Here is a 22,230-nt window from a genome sequence, read left to right on the forward strand (position 1 = left end):
AGTGCCTTCCAAATGCGCTCAATCCCAATATTCTCCTAGTTATTTCCCCTTCGTGGTTCGGATCTACCGTCACTACCTGTCCTAAGTAGACATATTCGCCTACCACTTCCAACACTTCGCTACCTATTTTAAACCGCTGTTCCTTTCCCAGGTTGTTCAGCATTACCTTAGTCTTCTGCATATTAATCCTTTAGGCCTACCTTTCTGCTTCTCCTGTCTAGATCATTTATCATTAGTTGCAGTTGGTCCCCTGAGTCACTTAGCAAGACAAAGTCATCAGCGAATCGCAGATTACCGAGATATTCTCCATCGACCCTGACGCCTAACTGCGCCCATTCCATGCCTTTGAATACAATCATTATCACTTTCTTTATGCAGAACTATGGTTGCTGTGCAGCCATTATAGATATCTTCCATGCTTTCACATATGGCTCACCTACACCCTTATCTCGCAATTCCTGCATGACCGCTGAGGTGTTGACCCAATCAAATGCTTTCTCGTAGCCAATGAAAGCTATAGATAGGGGCTGGTTATATTCAGAGCACTTTTCTATCACCTGGTTTATAGTGTGGATATGATCAATGGTAGTGTAAGGACAAAGAACAGACAGCGCCGCGGCATCCCATCACTATCGCTTGTCTCCGGCGCCCATCTCTCGCGCTGAAGCTGTGCCCTGCGGCTGGCAATTCTATCCTGCTGTGCCCGAACTATTGGCAACGCTAGACGTTCTACCAAGCTATTACATACACATTTCACTTGGTGGAGGTGCTGGGTGCAATGAGGTCATGTGTCAGGGTGACCTACACTATAGAGAATATTTCTAGTGACCGGCTCCTTTGTGACGTCCACCCATAACGCATGAAGTATGCCTTTGTTGGCTTGACGCACTTGTTATTGATAAAGAGGCTTTATGACTATGTACCTACCTGGCTGCTTATTTTCACAGCAGAACCATTAGAAAGACCTCGTGTAGTTCTTTGCAGCAGGACAAGCTCCAAATAGCTCTTCGATGTTTGCGGTGCATGCTTCACGCACTGCTCTAATTTCCCTCGCCACCGGTGAATCCAATGCTGAGAGAAAGCAATATTCTATGTGCACAGAACATTTTTAACGCGAAAGCGTTAAGGAGCTCGTGTCGCAGAAAAGCCGGTGTCGTCGGCGTCGTTGGCCGTGAGCGATAAATCCCGGCATGCACTTCATAAATAAAAAGCAACTTCCAAGATGGGCTGGGTGGGAATCGAACCAGGGTCTCCGGAGTGTGAGACGGAGACGCTACCACTCAGCCACGAGTTGTTTATTTTTCTTTATTGCCGACTTGGACATTCAAAACAAGACGATGAACAATAAAACGTGCCAGCACACGAGTTCGATGCTTGAAAGCGGTACAAAAGCGCTTCTAGTGAATGCGGTGTTGCCTTAGAAACGTGCCGTAGAACGTTATACTGCGGTGTATATCGGTAATTATGAGCATGTTACTTACAGAAGTCGCAGTTACACGAGTAGCGAAGTAAGTTTCCGCTATATTTCTTCTGCGCACATGCAGAGCCATCTTGCGGCAGACACAGAAGAACCCCTCCTCGCAATGTGCGGCGCTGCCCCGACACGTGGCGCGCCACTCGCCCCTGACGTTTCGCCGTGCACCCTCACGGGTTGTAGAATCAAGCGTCTTTCCTTTCTTTAGATCACTATCTTCGCTCACCTGCTTCTCCCCTTCGGGCCGCGCTGGTACCAGTGCGAGGATACCCCAATACCCTTGCGTTTAATAAGTTTCGCTATCGCGTTCCACTCTTGAAGGCGAAGCTTAATAGTCCTCCAAATTTTCCTTTTTTTTTTCACAATTCCCTCCAATGCTTGTCGCATCTTAAATTTATTTGCGGACATCAGATTGGGTCACATTTTTTTTGTAGGCAATACCATTGATGGCCCATTATGCCATAAAGGTCGGCAAAATTTGATAGCAAAACGTCGATTAGATGGGCGCGGTTTTGGAGCAGGATAGAGCAGGGAAACCAGTTTGGAGCAGAATGGAGCAAATAGAGCAGCACTTCCACCCCTGCTAGTGCAGAGTAGATAGCCAAATTACGCACCTTGTAGCCAACTGAGTGCTAATATCTAGCAGCAGTTCGTGGAATGTGAACAGTTTTCATTTATCCCCAAGATGTGACAAGGCGTGTCTACCTATATCGCTAATGCGTCAAGTTACAATAATTTATTTCAAGCATAAATGCGACCCAGATAATGGCTTGTATGGTCCCGCAAATTATGACTATAGTTTCAGTGCTCATCACTATTAAATATTTTTTATTTGTGATTCGTTATGAAACTCTCTTTATGGACGTTTTGATCGGTAACAAAGTGCCCATATTAAGCACGAATGTATATCATGAGTATCATGCAATTGCTGCTGTTACCAGAAAACAAAAAAGCCAGATTTTGGAACAAGCAGTGTAGCTTGAAAACTAAGCAGTAGTTTTGTGCCCCTTTTTTCTAAAGTTGATTTGAAGCATGACCAGGACAGCTGGTCTCTGCAGGTTTTTCCTTTGAACGAATAATCAAACAATGTGCACAGTTGCACTAAAGCATCGCATTATTTGTGACATAAAAATCACCAGTGGAGTGTGCCAGTTTGTGCAAAATGGAACATGCAGCAACTGGATAGCAGCAGTAGCAGACGATAACTGCAGCATGAAATAAAGTTTGACTGCTGTGCTCTTGCAGCCATCACTCTCGCCAAACTGGTCAATGGGTGCACAATGGGATTTGTGAAATGTGCACGGTCTAAATGCGTTGGTAGTCACATTGTAAAATTAGTTATGTATTACACCAGTAAGGAAACTACTTGAAATCCACCTTTATGGCAATTTCCACTGGTCGCTTCGGAGCCCGCGTTCTTGTCCCGGGATGACAATTTCGAATTCCACTGGTCGACCACGATAGGTTGCGCGTATTCCGCTGGTCATCTGGAGCAACTCGAGGAACTCCAGCTCGATCCGCCAACAAGATTTAGATCTCTGTGCAATTTCTGGTCTGTAATGTCATCACTTCCGGAATTTTTTGGCTGTTTTTAGCGGTTTCAGAGATATTGGCAGAGGACACTGGGCATCACCGTTTTTTGTGCTAATATGTCGAAGTGCATTTATTGAAAAACGTCTACAGCGTTAAAATTGTGTTAAAGCACGTTGCAGAGGCCCGCACTTCTCCCTATTTATCAAAGGCAAGAATTTTGCTCTGGAATGCGACTTCAACTTCTGGAACAGACTCGGCAAGCATTGCTTCCACAGTGCGCTCTGCACGTTCCGCTGGTCGACCAAGGGTGATTCACTCAGTAGTGGTTTAGGTCGCTCTATTCCGGTTCAGGTGCCCAGCTTCAACTGACCAGTGGAAATCGCCATTAGTTCAAGGTATCTAGAGATCTACATCTTGATTGCTGTGTCCAAGTCATGTCAATGAGGCGCTATGCCAAAAAGCACTCAGGACGAGACAGCCACAGCAAAACAAATCAATGATTTATTCGTGTTTCTCTATTTTGAAATTATAAAAACAAAAATAATAAGCTCAGATTAACCATACGCATCACACAAAATACAAGAGAGGTCTACCTTATCACAACATACAAAACAGAACCTCAATCAAGAAATTATATCGATTTCATCAACATACAACACTACTTAAGAGTGGCTGTGTGGCAGGGGAGGTATGAAACACAGGTTCAATGCCTCGCTTTATCTGCACCTCCGTGTTGCAATTAACGTAAGCTATTTGTGCTGTTGTGTCTCCAAAGGTTTAAGGCCAAGAGTGCTGCACCACAGGCTACCTACCCACTCGGGTATCACGAAAGGCAAGCACAGAGTTTGCGACGTGCCAACACAGCATGAGTGGTGCAAGGAAAACAGAGGTAACGTCATCATTTCTGCATTTTCTTAGGTAAGCTAACAAAAGTTAAGCTAACATTGTAATTGTCTAGACGTGCATGAACCTCCACAGTACCCACTTTTCATATGGGGAAAAGAATTTGGGTGCCAAGAATGCTCGCCCACTTTTTTTTTTCTGTACACAAATAAAAATAAGGCAGAAAAAGAGGATATCAGGACCCACAAATGATTACTCTTGAACTTATTTCAGTTACAAATTCAAAATTGAACAGCTCTAAAATGTAGTGCTTGAGCTAAGCTAAGCATGGCATAATAGCAAAGCTGCTGTAGCGTTGCTTAGAGGAAGATCAAACAAGAGCGCGTCGCCATCAAGACACATGGCAGCATGCTCCACACTTGCAGTAAGTGAGGCTTTAGGAAAACAAAGAAGCAGGCCTATGTCTGGCCTCAAAGCTAGGGAGGCCCCGACAAACAATTCCCAACACAGAGGTGACCAGGTGCGGGAAATCAAAGCATTCGCACTTTCCACATGCACAAGGTGGTTCTTGAGAGATTTAGAATAGAGCAACAAGTACACCGTCGAATGAAACCAATGCTAAGCAATTTTTAAACACCCATGGTTCTTTTTGTGCCCCTGTTTTTCCGCTTCTCTTTCTGGCCATGAGCAGCACATTTTCAAAGGGTGGCTGGCATGCACACTAGGCGGCTGGACTTAGTCAGGTGGCCGCTTCTCGGAGTGCTTCTTGGTGAACTCCTCGGCATTTTTGAGGAACTTCTTCCGATCTTTGCTGTACTCCTCAGCAAGGTCTGCACGGAGCGGGTGCTCTGGTTCGGGGTCGTTGACTAGTGCAATCAGAGCTTGGATCACTGCGCAGAGAAATGTGAAAACAAAAGAAAAAGAATGATTAAGCAAAAGAGAAAAGTGTGCAAATAGCATGCTTTCCAAAGAGTGCATACTCAAAACTATTTGAAACAAGTTAATATTTTTGAATAGTTATGAAGCAACCTTTTGGAAGCTTTTGCCAGACTAAGACAAGTCCACTTGTTGAAACGGCTCGACCTGTGAACTGAGGCTCCCCCCCCCCCCCTCTAACCTTATTCAGTGCTCTTTCATGCTCTTTCCTCTCATTCTAACTATATCATTTAAAGCTTTTAAGCTATTCCAATATTTCCACCATTTAAGCTGTAAATAGTTCCAAGCTTATTCAGAAAACTGGTAGTGGGCGTGGGACAGCTGCGATGATGGTGCTAAAGCCTTTCTACTTGCTTATGCTGTTGCTCGTGATCGACTGCAACTTCCCTGCTTTTTGTCTGGATTTGCCTGGAGGACAACCCTTGCTGCCAAATGCTGCCCGTTTCCACGGACTCTTCTCAGCCAGTTATTGTCTTGCCACTTTGAACTTCGTGCCGTTGGACCACAAAAGCGTGCTGCCACCGCGCTACGACAAGCAAGACACACCGCCACCGCCACCGTCATCAACCAGCGTGCAGTGTATAAATAGTCGACCGATGCATCCGCTCGTCAGTGGGCGTGGGACAGCAGCTATGATGGTGCTAAAGCCTTTCTACTTGCTTACGCAGATCAGCTGCCCACTTTCACTATATTTTAAGCGTACTAGTAATAGCTGTTTACTGCTTGTCCCATGCCCACACACTTTGGGATGCACCGTTGCTGATTGTATTCATGTTGTGAAGTTGCTTTTGTTGTCAGAGGATGTAGAGTCGAACCCTGGTCCCAACAAGCAAGGCCTGAGTAACGAGGATATACAGTCGAACCCGGATATATCGAATTTTGGTTATATCGAACTCACGGAATATCCCCTTGAAAATCCCATGTAAAAGTATAGGAAAGCCGCGTCATATATAGAACTCAATTTCGCCGGTCATTCGATATATCGAACTCCGCACTACGTACTGGAAAGTGTGCCTTCCCCAAAGACATCGCATCACTCTTGGCCGTTTGCCGCGTGACGTTTTCAAGCCACGCGCGGAAGGAATGAGAGGGGACAGTTCTGGACAGCGCCGCGCCCATTCGCCAGAGGCGCGCGCATTTGCAGTTACCGTTTCCCGCGCGCCAACACATGACGTTTGCAAGCCATGTGCGTGGGTGTGCCCATTCTTTTGCCGAGCTCTCTCCTTCAGCACGCGCTACGCATGCGCCAAGCCAGCTCAGCCCGTTTTCAGACAGACGTGGGACGCTTTCTCCAGCGTGTGTTGCGAACCCTCTGCGCACGGCGGCTGACGTGGCTATGGCGGCTGCGGACGTTAAGAAGCGGCAGCCGTTTATCTTTGCATGTATGAATCAAGGGAAAGCACGCTGTCAGCTGCTGCGATCATGACGCCCGCCCCAAGCGCGGCGTGATAAATCGAACCAGACTTGTGCAATCAAGCCATCACGGGCACTCTGCCAAGTTCGCTCCCCGCCACCGGAGGAGCTATAAAAAGATAAACGCGCTCTGACATTATCGCTGCGCAACATCTTGTCACGTTGCCAAGAAATGAGCTGTGGATGCGACGACCGAAACGGAGTGACGCGCGCCATCGGCATGCCAGCGAAAACGCTCGCGATTTTCTGCCCCAGCGACACAGAAACCTTGTATTGAGCTGCCGCGGTGGCTCGAGCGGCGAGCGGGACGCAGTTCCAACAAGTTGGAAATTTTTCGCTCTGTCGCTGCCGCTCGTCGCTGAGATCGCTCAATCGCTTGCATGTGAGCAAGCTGGCCTTAAAGCTTTTTTTTTTCAAATTCTCGGGCGCAAAAGTAGAGAGAGGGTTTATTATGCGAGTGGGTTGATTACGCGGCAAATACGGTATCGTTTTTTCGCATCGTAAGTGCCATCACAAGCCAATTTCTGTATATCGAATTATCGATATATCGAACTTTCTCGCGACCCCCTTCGAATTCGACATATCCGGGTTCGACTGTATTAGTTGCAATTAATGACCTCAAAAAATTTATGGAATCGCGCCTTGGGAAGTAATGGCATCTTTAAGCGAGGTAAAGGCCAGTCAAAAACAGCTAGAGACCGGTCAAAAACAGCTAGAGGCCAGTCAAAAGCAGCTTGAAGACACAGTGTCAGACGCATTACATCGACTGGCAGCTCTCAAAGCAAAGGCAAGCGATTCTACAGCTCTTCTGGATGGGGCTGACGTGAAACACTTCGTAACTAAAGCTGTTCTTGATGAAAGCTATCTTCTGCGGACACGCCTTGATGAATTTAAAGATCAGTCTCGAAGAGATAATCTTATATTTTACGGTGTCGATGATGCAGCGGATGAAACATGGGCGGAATCTGGGCAGAAGATACGGAGACGCCTTCCGAGTTAATTTTCCCTGGAACTAATCAATGAAGGCATTGCAAGGGCAGATCGCCTCGGAGCTTTCGTTGAAAAGAAATGCCGACCGATCGTCGTGAAGTTCGCGTCATTCAAAGTTAAAGATGGCATTTGGGCTCGGGGAACAAAACTGAAGAATACAGGCGTGTCTATACAGGAGGACTTTTGCAAAGCAACTAGGCTTTCGCGGAAAAAGCTCATTGTAAGGTATCGCTAGGCGCCCCCGGATTAGCGGCTATGTACTCAGTGCCGCGTGGTAGTTTTGCTGGTAGCATGAATTGATGCTAGCTGCGTGCAGACAAGAAGGCGCCGCGAATCACCGGATGAAGCAGGGAAAGCCATTAGAGTGACGAGTGTCGCCGGGCGGCTGACAGGCAATCGAGTCCCCAAAGGGGGAGGTTAAGCTGCTTTGTGCGTACTTGCAGTATGCTTTTCATACAAGCCAACACGGCACCGCCGTTGCGGTTGAAACGTCTGTTCACAGACACGCCGCGTCCAGACAGAAGGGTGACATTCGGCGCCGGTGGAAGAGTGATAGGGAACGTTGAACAAAGGGGAAGACGTCCGCGGGAGGACCGATTGACTAAGCGTCGTTTCTTCGTGCCGCCGCTAAGCCAGAGGTCACGGGCTTTGCTTGTTCTAGGAAGAGTGGGGGTGCAAGATGGCGGCGGTCCGCTAACGACGCTGCTCATTTGCTTTGATGATCTTAACGCAAGAACGCGGCAAGGTGTACTGTAGAATGTGGGCACTATGTGACATTTTGCGTTTTGTGTTTTTTCTTTCGTTGTGCGGAAGGGGTTTCACTCACACTGCTGAAGTTGCACGTGGCCACAAACCAATCATGTTGAAGTTTGTGGCGATTGGACGTAATTGAAATGTGGGCTGGACACGGAGGGCTTAAAACCAAGCCCGAGAGACCAGTCTGATGTTCTGAGCTATGGCTTGATGTGTACATCTTCGGCTAGGCCGAGCTAGCCAGATCCGTTGATATTGTGTTCTCTTGTCCCGTTTATCGCGCTGTAGATATGGAACATCGTCACCAACTCGCCCAACAACTGACCTTATCGATGATGGCGTCGCAGTCGCCGGACAGCTGACTGAGGATGACATAATTCAGGAAGTTAAAAGTACCGGCAACGACGATTCATCAGAAGATGATTGTGAACAGCTGCCCCCGCCGTCAAAGCGCACGGTTAAAAAAGCCGCAGAAGCGCTGTCCGTTCTGGAAGAATTCTGCGAACAGATTACCGATGGTGCGCACGCCACGGAGCATCTGGCAGTGATTAGCGCTATTGTCGCCGGTCAAATTCACCCGAAAAAACACATGGTGATAACTAACTTCTTTACCAAATAAAGGTATGCCATCCAGGGGCTCATTCCGTGTTTTTTTTTTTTTCATTCGATAATTCGACAATTTTTCATGATCCCGTCGATATCGAATTAACGAGCTTTTACTGTATTACTAACGATGCCAACCGCATGCTCGGCTTCATCCATCGCAACTTTTCCCTTGCCCCTATCTCTGTGAAACTACTGCTCTACAAAACACTCATCCGCTGAAAAATTGAGTACGCTGCTCCAGTGCGCGACCCATACACTAACTCCCTCATTGTGTTGCTTGAATCCATCCAAAATCGCTCTGCAAGGTTCATAATGTCTAATTACTCCCGCCATGCCTGTGTTACAGAAATGAAAAGAACGCTTAATCTTCCAGATCTTGCCATACGGCGCCGCATTTCGTGCCTCTGCACATTTCATAAAATATATTACAGCAACAAAAACTTAAAGCGGTCCCTGTTTAATCCTCCCGTGCGCATATCGTCCCGCAGAGGTGCACCTAAAGGTGCACATCCCACAGTGCAGGACTGTCCAATATCTTAATTCCTTCGTCCTCAGAACTGCCTCGGACTGGAGTCACCTGCCTTTCACAGTCATCGTTATCAAGGATTCTGAAAAATTCAAGGATACTGTTAATGCTTATAAATTGTAACTGTTTATTTGTTTGTTTCTTTTTATTTCTTATTTTTTTTCCCACTCCTCTCTGTAACGCCTGACCGGCCTTGAGAGCAATAAAATGAAATGAAATCTGTTGTTGCTATTTTGCCACATTATCCAGTATGTTGCCTTAAGAAAAAAAAAAAACATGGTACAAGTAAACAGACTTGCAAGTGCCCTCTTTTTATACTTTCAAATCCACGTTGATGGGGTGATTATTAGGCCAGCAAAGTCATTTTCATGAGCACAATCCAACATCCTCTGCGACAGGCCTATCCCATAAGTAGCCTCTAGTTGAATGCTTGACAGGGGTACGATTGCAGTGCCAAGTGCTTTTTACAGAAGCACCTCTTTAAAGTAGATACTCCCGCTTCGGCAGCGAAAAGAACCAATTAAGCTGCTCATCTAGCTCTACATCTATCGTATTCGCAACCCACACCAAAATTTAAAAAATGTGTTTCAAAAGTGTGGGTGCAAGTCATTTGCAAATTTTTTCTGGGGGAGGTGGGGGGGAAGGTGTCTGCTTCACGGCAATGCAAGGACAACCCGTGTAGTCTGCCATCCCCATCGTCATGGGTACTTGTCAAGCCGATAAGGAGCCGACAAAAGGCACTGCCAAATCCAGATCCATAGCACACAGTGTGCTTATTGTCCATGCCACTGGTCACGCTTCATTCAGCCAGCCTTGTTGGGCCTTTTGCCAGGTGCTGTTTCAACACTCATTCAACCCAGTTAGCACTGTTGGCCTGCCTTTTTTCTGGCGCCATGAGTGCGATTGAGTGGCAGGCGTTCACAGCGCAAGAGAAGCTAAAGATTATATTGTCACTGCTGAAGAAACTGGCAACACAGCTGCAGAAAAACACATTCACAACTGGAGGAAGAAAAAAAGAGAGCCTTGAAATAATGAACTGAGACAGGCGAGCGTTTCGTGGTCCGAAGACTGGCTTGTACCCTCCCCCCCTCAAGACGCAGCTTGCCAAGCTCGCTAAAGAGCAGAGGAGTTGTGGCCACGCTGTTTCGACTGAGATGGCTCAAATGGAAGCCTTGAAGCTGGCCCGTGCAATGAACATACCACACGTGTTTTGTGCAAGCCGTGGATGGCTTCAGCGGTTTATGACATTACATGAATTTTCAATGCAACGGCGAACAACAATGTGCCAGCAGCTTCCTGATGCTTACGAGGAAGAATTGTTGAGCTTTCAACAATATGCCATTGGACTTCGGAAGGAGCACAGCTATTCACTGTCTCAGGCGGGAAATAATGATCAGACCCCAGTGCACTTCGAGATGCCGATGAACACTACTACAGAAAAAAAAAAGGATCTGAAATTGGTCAGTGTGCTGACTGGCGAAATGCCAAGCTGCACTACACAGTGCCGATGCTCGTGCTGGGTGCTGCTGGATGGGATGGTGTATGTTTACTGCGTTGACGTTGAAGCACTCACAAGGCACCATTTGGCTTGGGAGTCTGTCGCAGTCGCACCGTGCAGGAAGCGAGACGCGGAGACAGCGGCAGATGGGAAGCTCTTGTTCGGTGCAGGCAGTGAAGCGCATTTGAATCGCACTGGGTTTTACGATGATGGGACTGTAGTGGTGGTGGCGGTGCATGCTTTCTTGCACTGGCCGTGGCCAGACTAAAAATAGTTTTGCAATAAAGAAAAAGCTTTACCAGCCAGAAACAATTAAGGAGGGACGCGGCTTTCAACAGGCGAAAAATGGTTTAAAAATTGATTTTGTTGAAATTGTTATTTTCTGGTTCTACAACTCTTGTTTTATCTAATTAAAAATTTTTATCATCGAAAACCATCTAGAAATACTCCAAATCTCTACTTATATGATCAAAGGTAGCGAAAAACTTCTTCCAAATTGCAAAAAAACGGCATTTTTCAAGTCCCGATTTCTCGGCAACCGCAAAACGGAGCTCGACCATCTTGGTCTCTATGGAAAGTGCGTTCTTTTGGCTTCAAATTTCCCGCTTCAGCGGTCTCCTCCGAGCGGCACCAAACGCATAATAAGCAAAAGTTCCGGGGTCACTCGACGATTCCCGATTGGCGGCACGCATCACGTGAGAGCAGCGCGCTCTGCAATTGGTCTCCTCGCGCCGGTGGGCGCTCCCCGCAGCGGCGTCGTCTGCTACGCATGCCTCTCGAGTGCTCGGCACGCTGTTGCCGTACTAGTCATTTGCGCAGACTCATGAGCCTGTCCGAGTTTGTTATTTGCGTAGAGCATAGTTCTCGAAAAGGATTACGCGGCTGCCATGTTAGCACGTCCACGCGGAGCATAGTTTGGAAGCGCGCTTCACTGGTGGTCACGGGTCAACGACCGCTGAAGTACAACACGGCTCATGCCTACGGCACGCGTAAACAACAATCGTCGATGGTGAAGAAGTCGTCTGTTTGAAGAACTTCTGATGCTCAACACTCTACCAAAGTCACGGGCACGGATACGAGTGCTTCGTGCGCGGCTAGGAGGGTCGCCGAAGTTACGGGCGCGAATGTGAGTGCTTCCTGCACGGCTACGATTTTAACTGAAGTTACGGACAAATATGCGCGTGATTTTTGTGCAGCTACAAGTGTAACCAAAGTTACGGGCGCGGCTACGAGTGTCTGCGGCGCTGTTGAAGATCCGCTACCGAGCACTTCGTATACGCGAATGATACATTGTCTGAGAGCACTGGGGACACTGATGAACTTTACGCACTGCGCTCTAGATTGCTGGAAGCATCATCAGGTTATCGCACCGCTCATCTCTGAACTTTACGTGATGTCGCCATGCCGTCGACGAGCACCGGGCGCACTATCCAGGCACACCTGCAGCCGCGTTTTTTAATCGCCAGAAGCGTAGCAGGAAGCCGCCGCGAAAGTACAAGAAAAGCTGAGTTCCGTGCCTGCGATCGCGCGAAAAATGGGGCTGACGGGAAAGGGTCAAGCGCTCGCCAGTGCGGAGTCAGCGGACGAGTTCGTCGGTGTGCAAGTCTTCTGGAGAGTGCCAAGTGCAAGCAGTGCTCACAAGCTCGACTTTCAGTTCAGCTGAGAACAAAGCTTGGGTTAGCAGCGCAAATGATTCTGACATGCGCTTTCTGCGGCATCGTCGCAAAACAGTGGTCGTCGCCGCGGAAAGAAGGTCGTTGAATTTTCGATGTTCTTGAGGGTTATGCAAGCTGTCAAAAGCATGTGAAATGTGATAAAATCCGCTTTGAAAGCGTCACGGCAGCCACGAAATGAACCTCGAAAAGAGGAAATTTGTTCGAAGTTCCCGTGTGCGTTGCGACCGGCTGATCGCCACAATCTTGGGCTTGGTTTGAAGCTGTTTTCTTTGTGTGCAATTTATGCTATCTCAAAATGGCTTCACTCAAGCGGAGTGGCTACACGTGCCGGTTTTCCGAAGGCCATGTATGATTTCTGATTGGATCTCACGAGGCGCGCCACGCGCCATTTATTTTTCTTTCTGTTTTGCATCCGCCGCTGTGGCTGCCGCTGTGGCTGCCGCTTTGTGTGCATCTGCATTTGCGCTAGTATTTTTATTGCGAAAGCAATACTACTCTAGGTTTCGAGCCTTCAGTGTAGTGCAGCCGGTAGCCACGTCTTACCCACGTGACGCTGTGACGTCACACCTCACGCGACGCTAGGGTGAGAGCTGAGCTACCAACTCAAGCGGTCGGCGTAGCGCGGTCGCAGCTGCAGCGTTGTGGTCTGGCAGGAGCTGCCAATTTGGGTCTCTCGTTTCACATGGGACGGTTATGTCAGAATCAACCTACTAAGACCCTGGCATTCACGTTACCCCTATAGGCCACTAAGGAACGTTCATACGGCTTGGTTAAAGCGGGGCTTTATATGTGGACTGAGGAATAAGAAAAAGAGAAGTAGAGCCCATGTCTGACTTCTGCTTTACCACAAAGGGGAAACCAAAAGCCCCACCAAGGTCAACCACAAGCCGAACCTAAGCGTAGCCAAGGAATTGCTTTCGCAACCCTCTGGGCTTAACCATGCTAAGCCTCTGCCAATTTTTTTCTCGGCCCACCTCTTTGTGCCAAATTTTTCCTTGCGATCGAGATGTCGGAAAACAATAGATTGTAATAGTGCTTGCAGTGCTTGCAACGTGCCTTTGGAAGCCATAAGAAACGAGTGTGGAACAAAAACCAGAAGACACCGGCCACAAACGTGCAGTCTGGACCTGGGTTAAAGCCGGTGCTAGACTTGCTAAATGTGCAGGGAACATCAACCACGCTTTCGATGACACCGCGGGTTCAAATTACAGCACGAATAGCATCCCGAACCACTTCATGTTGACGCCGCTGCCATGTACAGTGCAGTCCACTTATAACGACATTGAAAAAAAAAAAAAAAAAAATCCGATCGTTATATCTGGACCGGCGAAAAAAAAAGAAGCAAACCCACGTATTTTACCATGCATGTAGCTTGCCTCCTTACGATGAGTAAATCGGGTTGAACAATGCTAATCATTGTAAATAGCACTAAACACTTGTTACCGTATACATAAATAGTCATAAAATACCTTAGGCACACTTGAAGAAGTCGGAAATTCGCGCTCGCTTCAGCAGCAGTTGAAGCTTGACAATCGCTGTGAACATCGCTTCCAGTAGCGTGTACGCTAGCAGCAGTCCTTTTCTCGTGCACGAAACCGATTAGCGACTGGATGAACTGAAGGACATCCCATGCCTTGATGATCGTTAAAATCGTAGAGTGCGAATGTCCGTTATTTTTTCACGAGGCTTCTAACCTTGAAACTCTGCCAAAATTCCCTATGAATCTGCCGCTTCATCTCGTGCGCTATCGCCATGCTATCGCTATCGCGCCCATGATCACGCCGTCCGTCGATGAGGTCGCCGCCATCTTCCACGAAAGCAGAATTGGCGATGATGATATGACCGCAGCAGCACCCTTTGCGCGATTGCAATGATGATAGTGCTCATTTTCTTCATTTTTCGCCGCATATGTCGAGTTTTTACGTCATTGTCTTCCTAATATTTTATCTTTTATTGAATATTCAATCAAATTGCCATGGTAAACACCTACCGGGCGGCGGTAAAGCTATCGTTGTATCCGATGTACCGCCGATAATCGATCGTTATATCTGGTTTATTTTTACATAAGGGCAATGGTAAAAATGATAAATCTGAAGAAATTGATCGTTATAAGCGATATATCGCTATATCTGGTATCGTTATAGTGAACTGCACTGTAATACTCTTCGGCGGAGCCGACGCACTGTGTTAAGCGGTTGTCACAAAGTGCGCTCTGTCAGGAAAGTCAGTGACCCAATGTGAGTTTCACCTCAGTGTCAGTGCGGAATGCGATGCCGGTACTGAGTCCGTGATTGTGGACATGAATGTGTTAAACAACTTTATAGTGCACACGAAGCGCGCAACCTGCAGCGAGATCCTGCAAAAAATAGCAATCAACCACTCGAGCGTCACAACGGACGTTTACAGGGCCACACAACTGTTTGTCATGGTGAGGCTCGGGCCTCCTTGGCTCCGGATCGCTAGTTCCGTCAAGAGACTGTTTTCAGGGCTCAAAATACTGTCCTTGCAGCTGGGCACACTAGCCCTACGTTCTCGCTGGCTAAAAAAAAAAAAATCAACCCATAACTTCATGAAAGTATTTTTTTTACGATACCATCATGTACACATGTTCAACATTTTTTTTTTAAACATCTCCTTCGATGGAATAGACACTTTTTTGTTTTGCAGGGGGTAGATAGGGAACATTCAAATAAAATCTGTAGTTAAGAATTCCTCTCAAAAATTTCTACAAACAGTATAGTATTGTATACCCTCCCTGTATTGACTCTCAAGCGACGGTTACAGTATCAATAAAAAAAAAACTTCAAATGAGATTTCTCAACTTCATATTTTTGCCAGCATGCCTTACTGAACCTCGCGTTATGTTGGTTGGTTTGTGGGGTTTAATGTCCTAAAGCAACTCAGGCTATGAGAGACGCCGTAGTGGAGGACTCCGAAAATTTCGACCACCTGGGGTTCTTTAAAGTGCACTGACATCGCACAGCACACGGGCGCCTTGCCTTTCACCTCCATCGAAAAGCTGCCGCCGAGGCCGGGATTTGATCACGCGTCCTTGGAAACAGTAGTCGAGCGCCGTAACCACTGCGCTACCCCGGCGGGGTTTTGCGTTATGTTTATGCCGTCTTATACCGTTGAATTCAAGAAGAGCTGTGGAGCTACGCTACTTTTATGTTGCTAGGATGAACATATCAAATTTTGGCTACAGTAATGTCAGTTAATTATATTTTAAAATTATAGGGCATCAACATAATTGGACATTTTTATATGATAATGCACCTCAATGACAATATAAACAGCTTAGCTCCACATTTCATATCTTTGGCTACAGCTACATTTTAATAGGAACCAAATAATATTGAGGGAAAGGGTCTTAACGACTTGCAATAAATTAACTAATTAGTCCTGAGTTATATTTCCACAGTATGAGAACTAATTGAGATATAATGAAAAAAATTGGTTTTAAGAACAGTGTCTCCCCTTAAGTTGTGACTGACATGAGGGTTACCAGGCTCCTTGACAACTTTCACACGAAAGTACAGTTGGCCTGCCCTTAATGTTTTGCCTAAATAAGAGTGACTGCAGCAAAGAAAGAAATGCCCCCCACCTTGGTCCGTTTTGGTGGCTGGCTTCCAGTTGTCAGCACTGATGATGGGCAGGCAAACTTGACCCTTCTCATCAATGTTGGGGTGGTAGATCTTGGTGCGGAAGGTGATCTTGGGCGGCTTGAATGGGTACTCAGCCGGGAAGTTGATCTCTATCCGGAACGCTCCCTTGTTGTATGGACTGTTCTCCTACAAAGAAGAACAGAGCTAACCCTAAAAGCATCCATGACTAAACAGCTGGGTGGAACACTAAAAGACAACCAGTTGCACGTCTGACCGCACCGCAAATGCCAGGTTCACTCCCAGGAGGTCTGGCCGCTAACAGTGCTTTTCTAAGCATCACTGGGAATTCATTTTCTTCTTTGTGCCGTTACCTAGCTTAGCAAAACCCACTTTCTGACCAGGTTCAAAATTTGTCTAGTTGATTGTTTAAACACAAGAGCCACTAGAGATACAGGGTAGCTGCTAGCTCCACATGGCCACGTGCCCAGTAGAACAGACGAAGACCACGGTTTGCTCTCATTTTACATCCTTCTATGATACCAATAACTGCAGCATTGCATATTTTTGTTGCACTTCGTGGCACTTTTCATGGGCCTTCAACAGAAGAGATTAGCCAGGTAAGCATGCGTGTCGCAAACGTGTTGCTTGTGTTGCATGGCACACAAGCAGCTAAGGTTATCATGCACGGGGTTAAAATTATTCAGCAGTACATATTGGATTATAGTTTTTCAAGGTATTTGCTCAAGATAGTTGTATAAGATGTTTGCAAAAATACAGGAGAAATCAACAAGAGTGTGTCCTGAAGCAAGCTGCTCCAAGGTATAGATGTAATTATCAAGCATATAACTTAATGCTTAGCAATGCATTCAATTTGTTGACGGCTGGCTGGCTGTGCAATGCGTTATTGACATGACTGCGTCCACGATGTACAATGAAGCATCGACTTTCCAGCAGAACTATGTTGGTTGTGGTGTGCATGTCGCATGTTAGGCCCGTTTCACATGCTGCAAAAATTTTTGGTGCCGTCGGTGACATCGCAGTGCAATTTTCGCACAGTGCTTTCACACGCAGTGAACCCACGTGCAAATTCGGTGATGGGTACCCTCAGGGTTGTTTGATGTTTTGTAGAAAACGCGTGCACAGAGCGTGCTTAATTTATATACCCGCAGGTATTTTTAGATGCTAAGCAATAATTCACAAGTATTTCTGAAAACGAGCAGTCTTTCAGCATACAAAAAGTGCATTGGTGCGCCGCGCCGCCGAATGAAACCAATCGGACATGATAATAGCACCGGCTGCCTAGGCATCGATATAGCTATGGTGGCTCCAAGGAGAGCGCGCGTGCTCTACTTCCGAGACGGGGCGTGGCTCTGCCGTGCCAGCTTGTTTCACGTCACCAGACGTCGCGACGCAATTAAATTCCAACTGGTTGAAAACTCCTCCGCGACTATACCGACAAGAACCGCAGCATTCGTGGCATGTGAAAAAGGTCTTATGCAGAGGTCACAAACTGACTGTCATTTCCGGCTTGTGACAAGCCCAGCTCATTCCGTATTTTGTGTGCTTCTGTATCCTTCTTGCAAAGGAGAAGGGCCTGTCCAAAACAAACTTTTGTTCAGCCAACAGATGGTGATAAGGGAAGTGAATGACCATTCTGGCTCAACTTTTATAAGAAAAAATTTCAGGGTTCTGTTACACCTCTGGATTTTACTGATATTTTCATGGTAGGTTCCCAGCAGTTTTCTTGTCCTTTCTGCCCAATTTCGCAGCAGTGTGGTGCTTTGTTGCAGCGCGAACAGATTTTAAACCTTCCCATTCATGGCCTCATTCAGGGATATTTTTACGGAAACCTTGTGCGCATGATGTCACGGCTATAGATATTCGCTCTGCTACCAGACAGAATTCTGCGCTTGGTTTCGGTTATTTCAGGCACATAATGGCCCAAGCTCTCAGCAACAGCCACTAGCTTAGTGAAACAACTCACACTGATTACGTTTAGCGGCAGTACCTGCGACATCATTGCTTCGTCGAAGCGAAGTATTAGTTTCGTGTCCCCCGGTTTTTGCTCTTCTTTTTTTCAACAACTTCTTGGTATTTTGAAAAACTGCTTATGCTAGATGCTCTAAAGAATGTGAAGGTGAATGGGCACAAAAATTTCCTGCTGTCCTTTCTTTTAAATGGTACTTTAAGCACTAGTATACATGGATTAACTTGTGGCATTCAGCTGATGAACTTGGTACAGCACTAAAAAAGAAAGTCAATCGTAAATTATTTAGCGGTCACAGGCGGTGATTATGTATCCCAATGCCGAACAGTGTGACAGACAGAGTAGAAGAAAGCAACTAAAATAATGTGGTATGTTCCCTTGTGTTTGGGACAAGTAGTGAGCCATGTCATCTACTGTGCAGGACAGAATTACTGGTTCACACAATGGAAAAGCAGGACACATTTTACTGCGATTGTGAAGACGTTAGGTTCAAGGTATATGGAATATACCTTGAACCTAACTTCCCCAGTACTATTCACAGCTTGCTTAGAGGAAGCATTCAGAAACTTGGAATGGGAGAAGATAGGGATAAGGGTAGATGGAGAATACCTCAGTAATCTGCGATTTGCTGATGACATTGCCTTGCTAAGTAACTCGGGGGATGAACTGCAAATAATGATTGATGACCTGGACAGGAAAAGTAGAAAGGTAGGCTTAAAAACCAATATGCAGAAGACTAAGGTAATATTCAACAGCCTCGGGAAGGAACAGCTGTTTACGTTAGGTAGCGAAGCACTGGAAGTAGTAGGCGAATATGTCTACTTAGGACAGGTAGTAACCGCAGATCCGAACCATGAAAAGGAAATAACAAGAAGAATAAGATTGAGATGGAGCGCATTTGGCAAGCACTCGCAGATTATGACTAGCAACTTGCCGGTATCGATCAAGAGGAAAGTATACAACAGTTGCATCTTACCTGTACTCACCTATGGGGTTGAAACATGGAGGTTAACGAAAGGGTCCTACTTAAGTTGAGGACAATGCAGAGGGCCATGGAACGGATAATGGTAGATGTAACGTTAAGAGATAGGAAGCGTGCAGACTGAGTTAGAAAAATAACTCAAGTTAGTTATTCTATTCGAAATTAAGAAGAAGAAATAGGCATGGGCAGGACATGTAGTGCAAAGAGAGGATAACCGATGGTCGCTTAGGGTAACAAACTGGATTCCAAGGGAAGGAAAGCATAGCAGGGGGCGGCAGAAAGTTAGGTGGGCGGATGAGGTTAAGAAGTTCGCAGGGGTCGAGTGGATGCAGCTAGCACAGAACCGGGTTAATTGGAGAAATATGGGAGAGGCCTTTGCCCTGCAGTGGGCATAGTCAGGCTGATGATGATATGGAATATTCTGTTAAGGGGAAGTACTCGAAGGTAGCTCAACAATTCACCGTCGGCGACACTCTGCCAAAACCACCTCAGCCTAGCTTCAACATAGTCTTTGTTCATCACATTACACCAGCACGCCTTCGTTGCCTTGATACTGCATATCGTAACCATATCCTTCCCCCTGTACAGTTCCAGGGTGCAGCAGAGCCTCCTTGCTTGAGTTCTCTTAGCCACAACGAAAGATCTGATACCTTTAGGAATAGTTCTTTGTACCGAGAGCCACACTACACTACATAGCTGAGCATTTCGCTGCGTTTGGGAGAGGCCACTAGTGCGCATGCGTGAAAACCGGAGAGGAGCAACAGGTGCACTGCATATGACGTCAAAGCTCGCGTGCCGAATTAGCGTGCACTTCTGCCGAGGACGTCTTTCTACAAGACCGCTTTCTTCTCTCGCGCTGCCTGGGTCAATCTCTTTGGTACCGTCTTCTGCGGTTTGACCAACGGCGGCCGGTGGCCCCTCGCGGAGTTGACGCGATAGCATCGATGCTAGCAGACGATGCTAGCATGCTAGATGGATGCTAGCAGACGATCGAGCGTGCTAGTTGCCCGCGTGCAAACATATGTCGTCGTTTTCAGTCCAGAGCTGCTTTCATTATGGTCGGCGAGAGGCATTTCTTGTGCATAACGAATGGAATGTATACGCGTATGTATCACCGACGAGAGCACGGACTGATGATCGCTATAGAGTTTGGATATCGGATGACTAGGTGAGCATGAATTATTCGGCCGCGAATCTTAAAATTGAGATTAACGAAAAGGATAGTGTAGTGTACTTTTGTTTTTTTTTGACGTCCTTTCGCACATCGTTTAGGAAGTGCCAATGCGTAGCATGCACGCGTGTTTATCTCATGTGTACGCATCGTCCGAGCCAGAATCGACGGCGCAAAACAGCAAGCAGCTCGGCAAATTCAGTTCGGCAGCGCAGGTTGTCATTGATTTTCGCAGCGACACGCAAGAATCGCGCACATGAGCATGCGAGCGGCTACACTAGAGACGCAGCGAAACAGGAGATTCCAAAACGCCGTCCGCCGTGGCTTCGACGCAAATAAACGAGGCCTAGCGACGACCAGGGAGCAGCGCACGATCGGAGTGCCGTCGGCCGCAGCGCCCGCGGACAGCATCTCTGCAGTAACCTGGCGACATCCGGTGCTGCACATAAGCGGTGCGAATTTGTGTACTTTCGCGATGAAGCTGAGGACAGACCTTTTTTGACACACGTTTTCATTTACGCGGAGGTTGATGCTGCCTTTTTAACCGGTACGGTGTTGAATAGGACCAGCTCGTGCTCTTTTCGCACTGCTGCACTGCCGCGCACTTTCAGTCGGACGCACATCGTTTAGGAAGTGCCAATGCGTAACGTGCATGCGTGTTTTATCTCATGTGTACGCATCGGCCGAGCCAGAAACAACGCCGCAAAACATGAGCAATGCAGCTCGCCACATGCAGTTTGGTAGCGCAGGTTGTCACCGCTTTCCGAAGCTACACGCAAGAATCGTGCACAGGAGCACGTGAGCGACTACACTAGAGACGCAGCGAAGCGGACGATTCTAAAACGTCGTCTGCCGTGGCTGCGATGCAAAAGAAACAAGGCCTAGCGACGAGCAGGGAGCAGCGCACGACCGGAGTGCCGTCAGCCGCAGCGCCCGCGCCTGGCGGCATCGGGTGCTGCACTTACGCTGCTTACGCAGTGCGAATTTGTGTACTTTTGTGATGAAGCTGAGGGTAGACCTTTTTTTTTTTGACTCACGTTCCATTCAATTATCAACACGCCACACAAATGGTCGATGCGGCAAAGACGAGACGGGACACGGGACTACAGTACGCTGCTGCGCCGTCGGTCGGTACATGAAGGTTGATGCTGCGTATTAATTCGGTACGGTGTTGAATCGGACCAGCTGGTGCTCGTTTCGCACTCCTGCAGCGAAGCGCACTTTTAGTCGGACGCCACCACCTTTTCGGTAAACATAGCGAACCGAAGCACCAAGCTTGGGTTCACGCATGCATTGCACATGTCATTGCAGCACTCGAGCAGACGACTTTCGCAGCTACCGGAAGTGTGTCCGTGACGTACTGGCCGTCGCGGCTGCAGCCAATGGCAGCCTGTCGTGGCCTGTCACTCTGTGACTTGTGACGTAGGTAATCACGGCAGAATAGTCCCGAATCTCGCCGCCACGCGGAAATGGCGCAGCCCGCGATTCAAAAAACGCTGTTTTTAAAACTTAATAATAATTCGCTGGATTTTTTCCGAGGAGTTTTACTTTGGACGACTGCTCGGAAGCATTTGTTCTACACATTGAAAACGTCAATCAGTGACCTTTCTAGCCGTTTCATGCCCCCGTTAAGTACATCTTGTGCAAATGCATATACATATATATATAAGCACCTTTTGCGGCAGCTGGCGATCGAAGTGCAGATAGTCATGAATGAAGTATACAATCAGCATGCATCACGCCGCATGCGTGTGTCTACTTCTTGTGAGTACGCATAGCCGTTACCTTGGCGAACTCGATTGTGTTCTCATTAACAAGAGCCGTTTATTACAACACACAGGCCAAAAGCATCACGGCTGGATAATGGCAAAACTTCATTGTCATGTGCTATTTGAAAATGCATCAAGTTAACCGGGACGTTGGCGTCGGTTGACGCGATGTTGAACACAACCGGCCGCACCTTGTTGGCGACGCCAAGGCTAACAGACGGCCCGGCCTGCACTCTACCATTCGTTTGGAAGCAGCTGGTGCCGATGCTGCACCTGAACTACTGGAACTGGCGCTGCACGCTTGCGGCACTGCCGAAGAACTTTACGGAACTGGTGCAAGGAGTGCAGCTGAATCGTACGGACCTTACATCCACAAGAGTGTGGTTAAAACTGCGTGCGGCCTGATAAACCATAGCGGAATATGTTGAAAACCCCTTACGCGCTTTCCTTGAAGGTGATATTTTGTTT

At 47.3% G+C, this 22,230-nt stretch overlaps 1 protein-coding gene across 1 annotated transcript in view; it reads right to left on the minus strand.

The window, feature by feature from the left end:
• Window positions 1-3,486: 3,486 nt before the first annotated feature.
• LOC146197761 (ubiquitin-conjugating enzyme E2 L3) overlaps window positions 3,487-22,230 on the minus strand; it is a 40,932-nt gene continuing 22,188 nt past the window's right edge. The window contains exons 3-4 of the mRNA XM_084599675.1: window positions 15,853-16,039; window positions 3,487-4,740 (exon numbers count right to left, since the gene is read on the minus strand). Of these exons, the coding sequence (XP_084455801.1) occupies window positions 4,586-4,740; window positions 15,853-16,039 (342 nt within the window). The 3' untranslated portion in view covers window positions 3,487-4,585. The remainder of the gene's footprint in view (window positions 4,741-15,852; window positions 16,040-22,230) is intronic.

This window comes from Amblyomma maculatum, chromosome 3 (assembly GCF_055883805.1).
Source record: "Amblyomma maculatum isolate TAMU_Amacu chromosome 3, ASM5588380v1, whole genome shotgun sequence".
Classification (NCBI taxonomy): Eukaryota; Metazoa; Arthropoda; class Arachnida; order Ixodida; family Ixodidae; genus Amblyomma; species Amblyomma maculatum.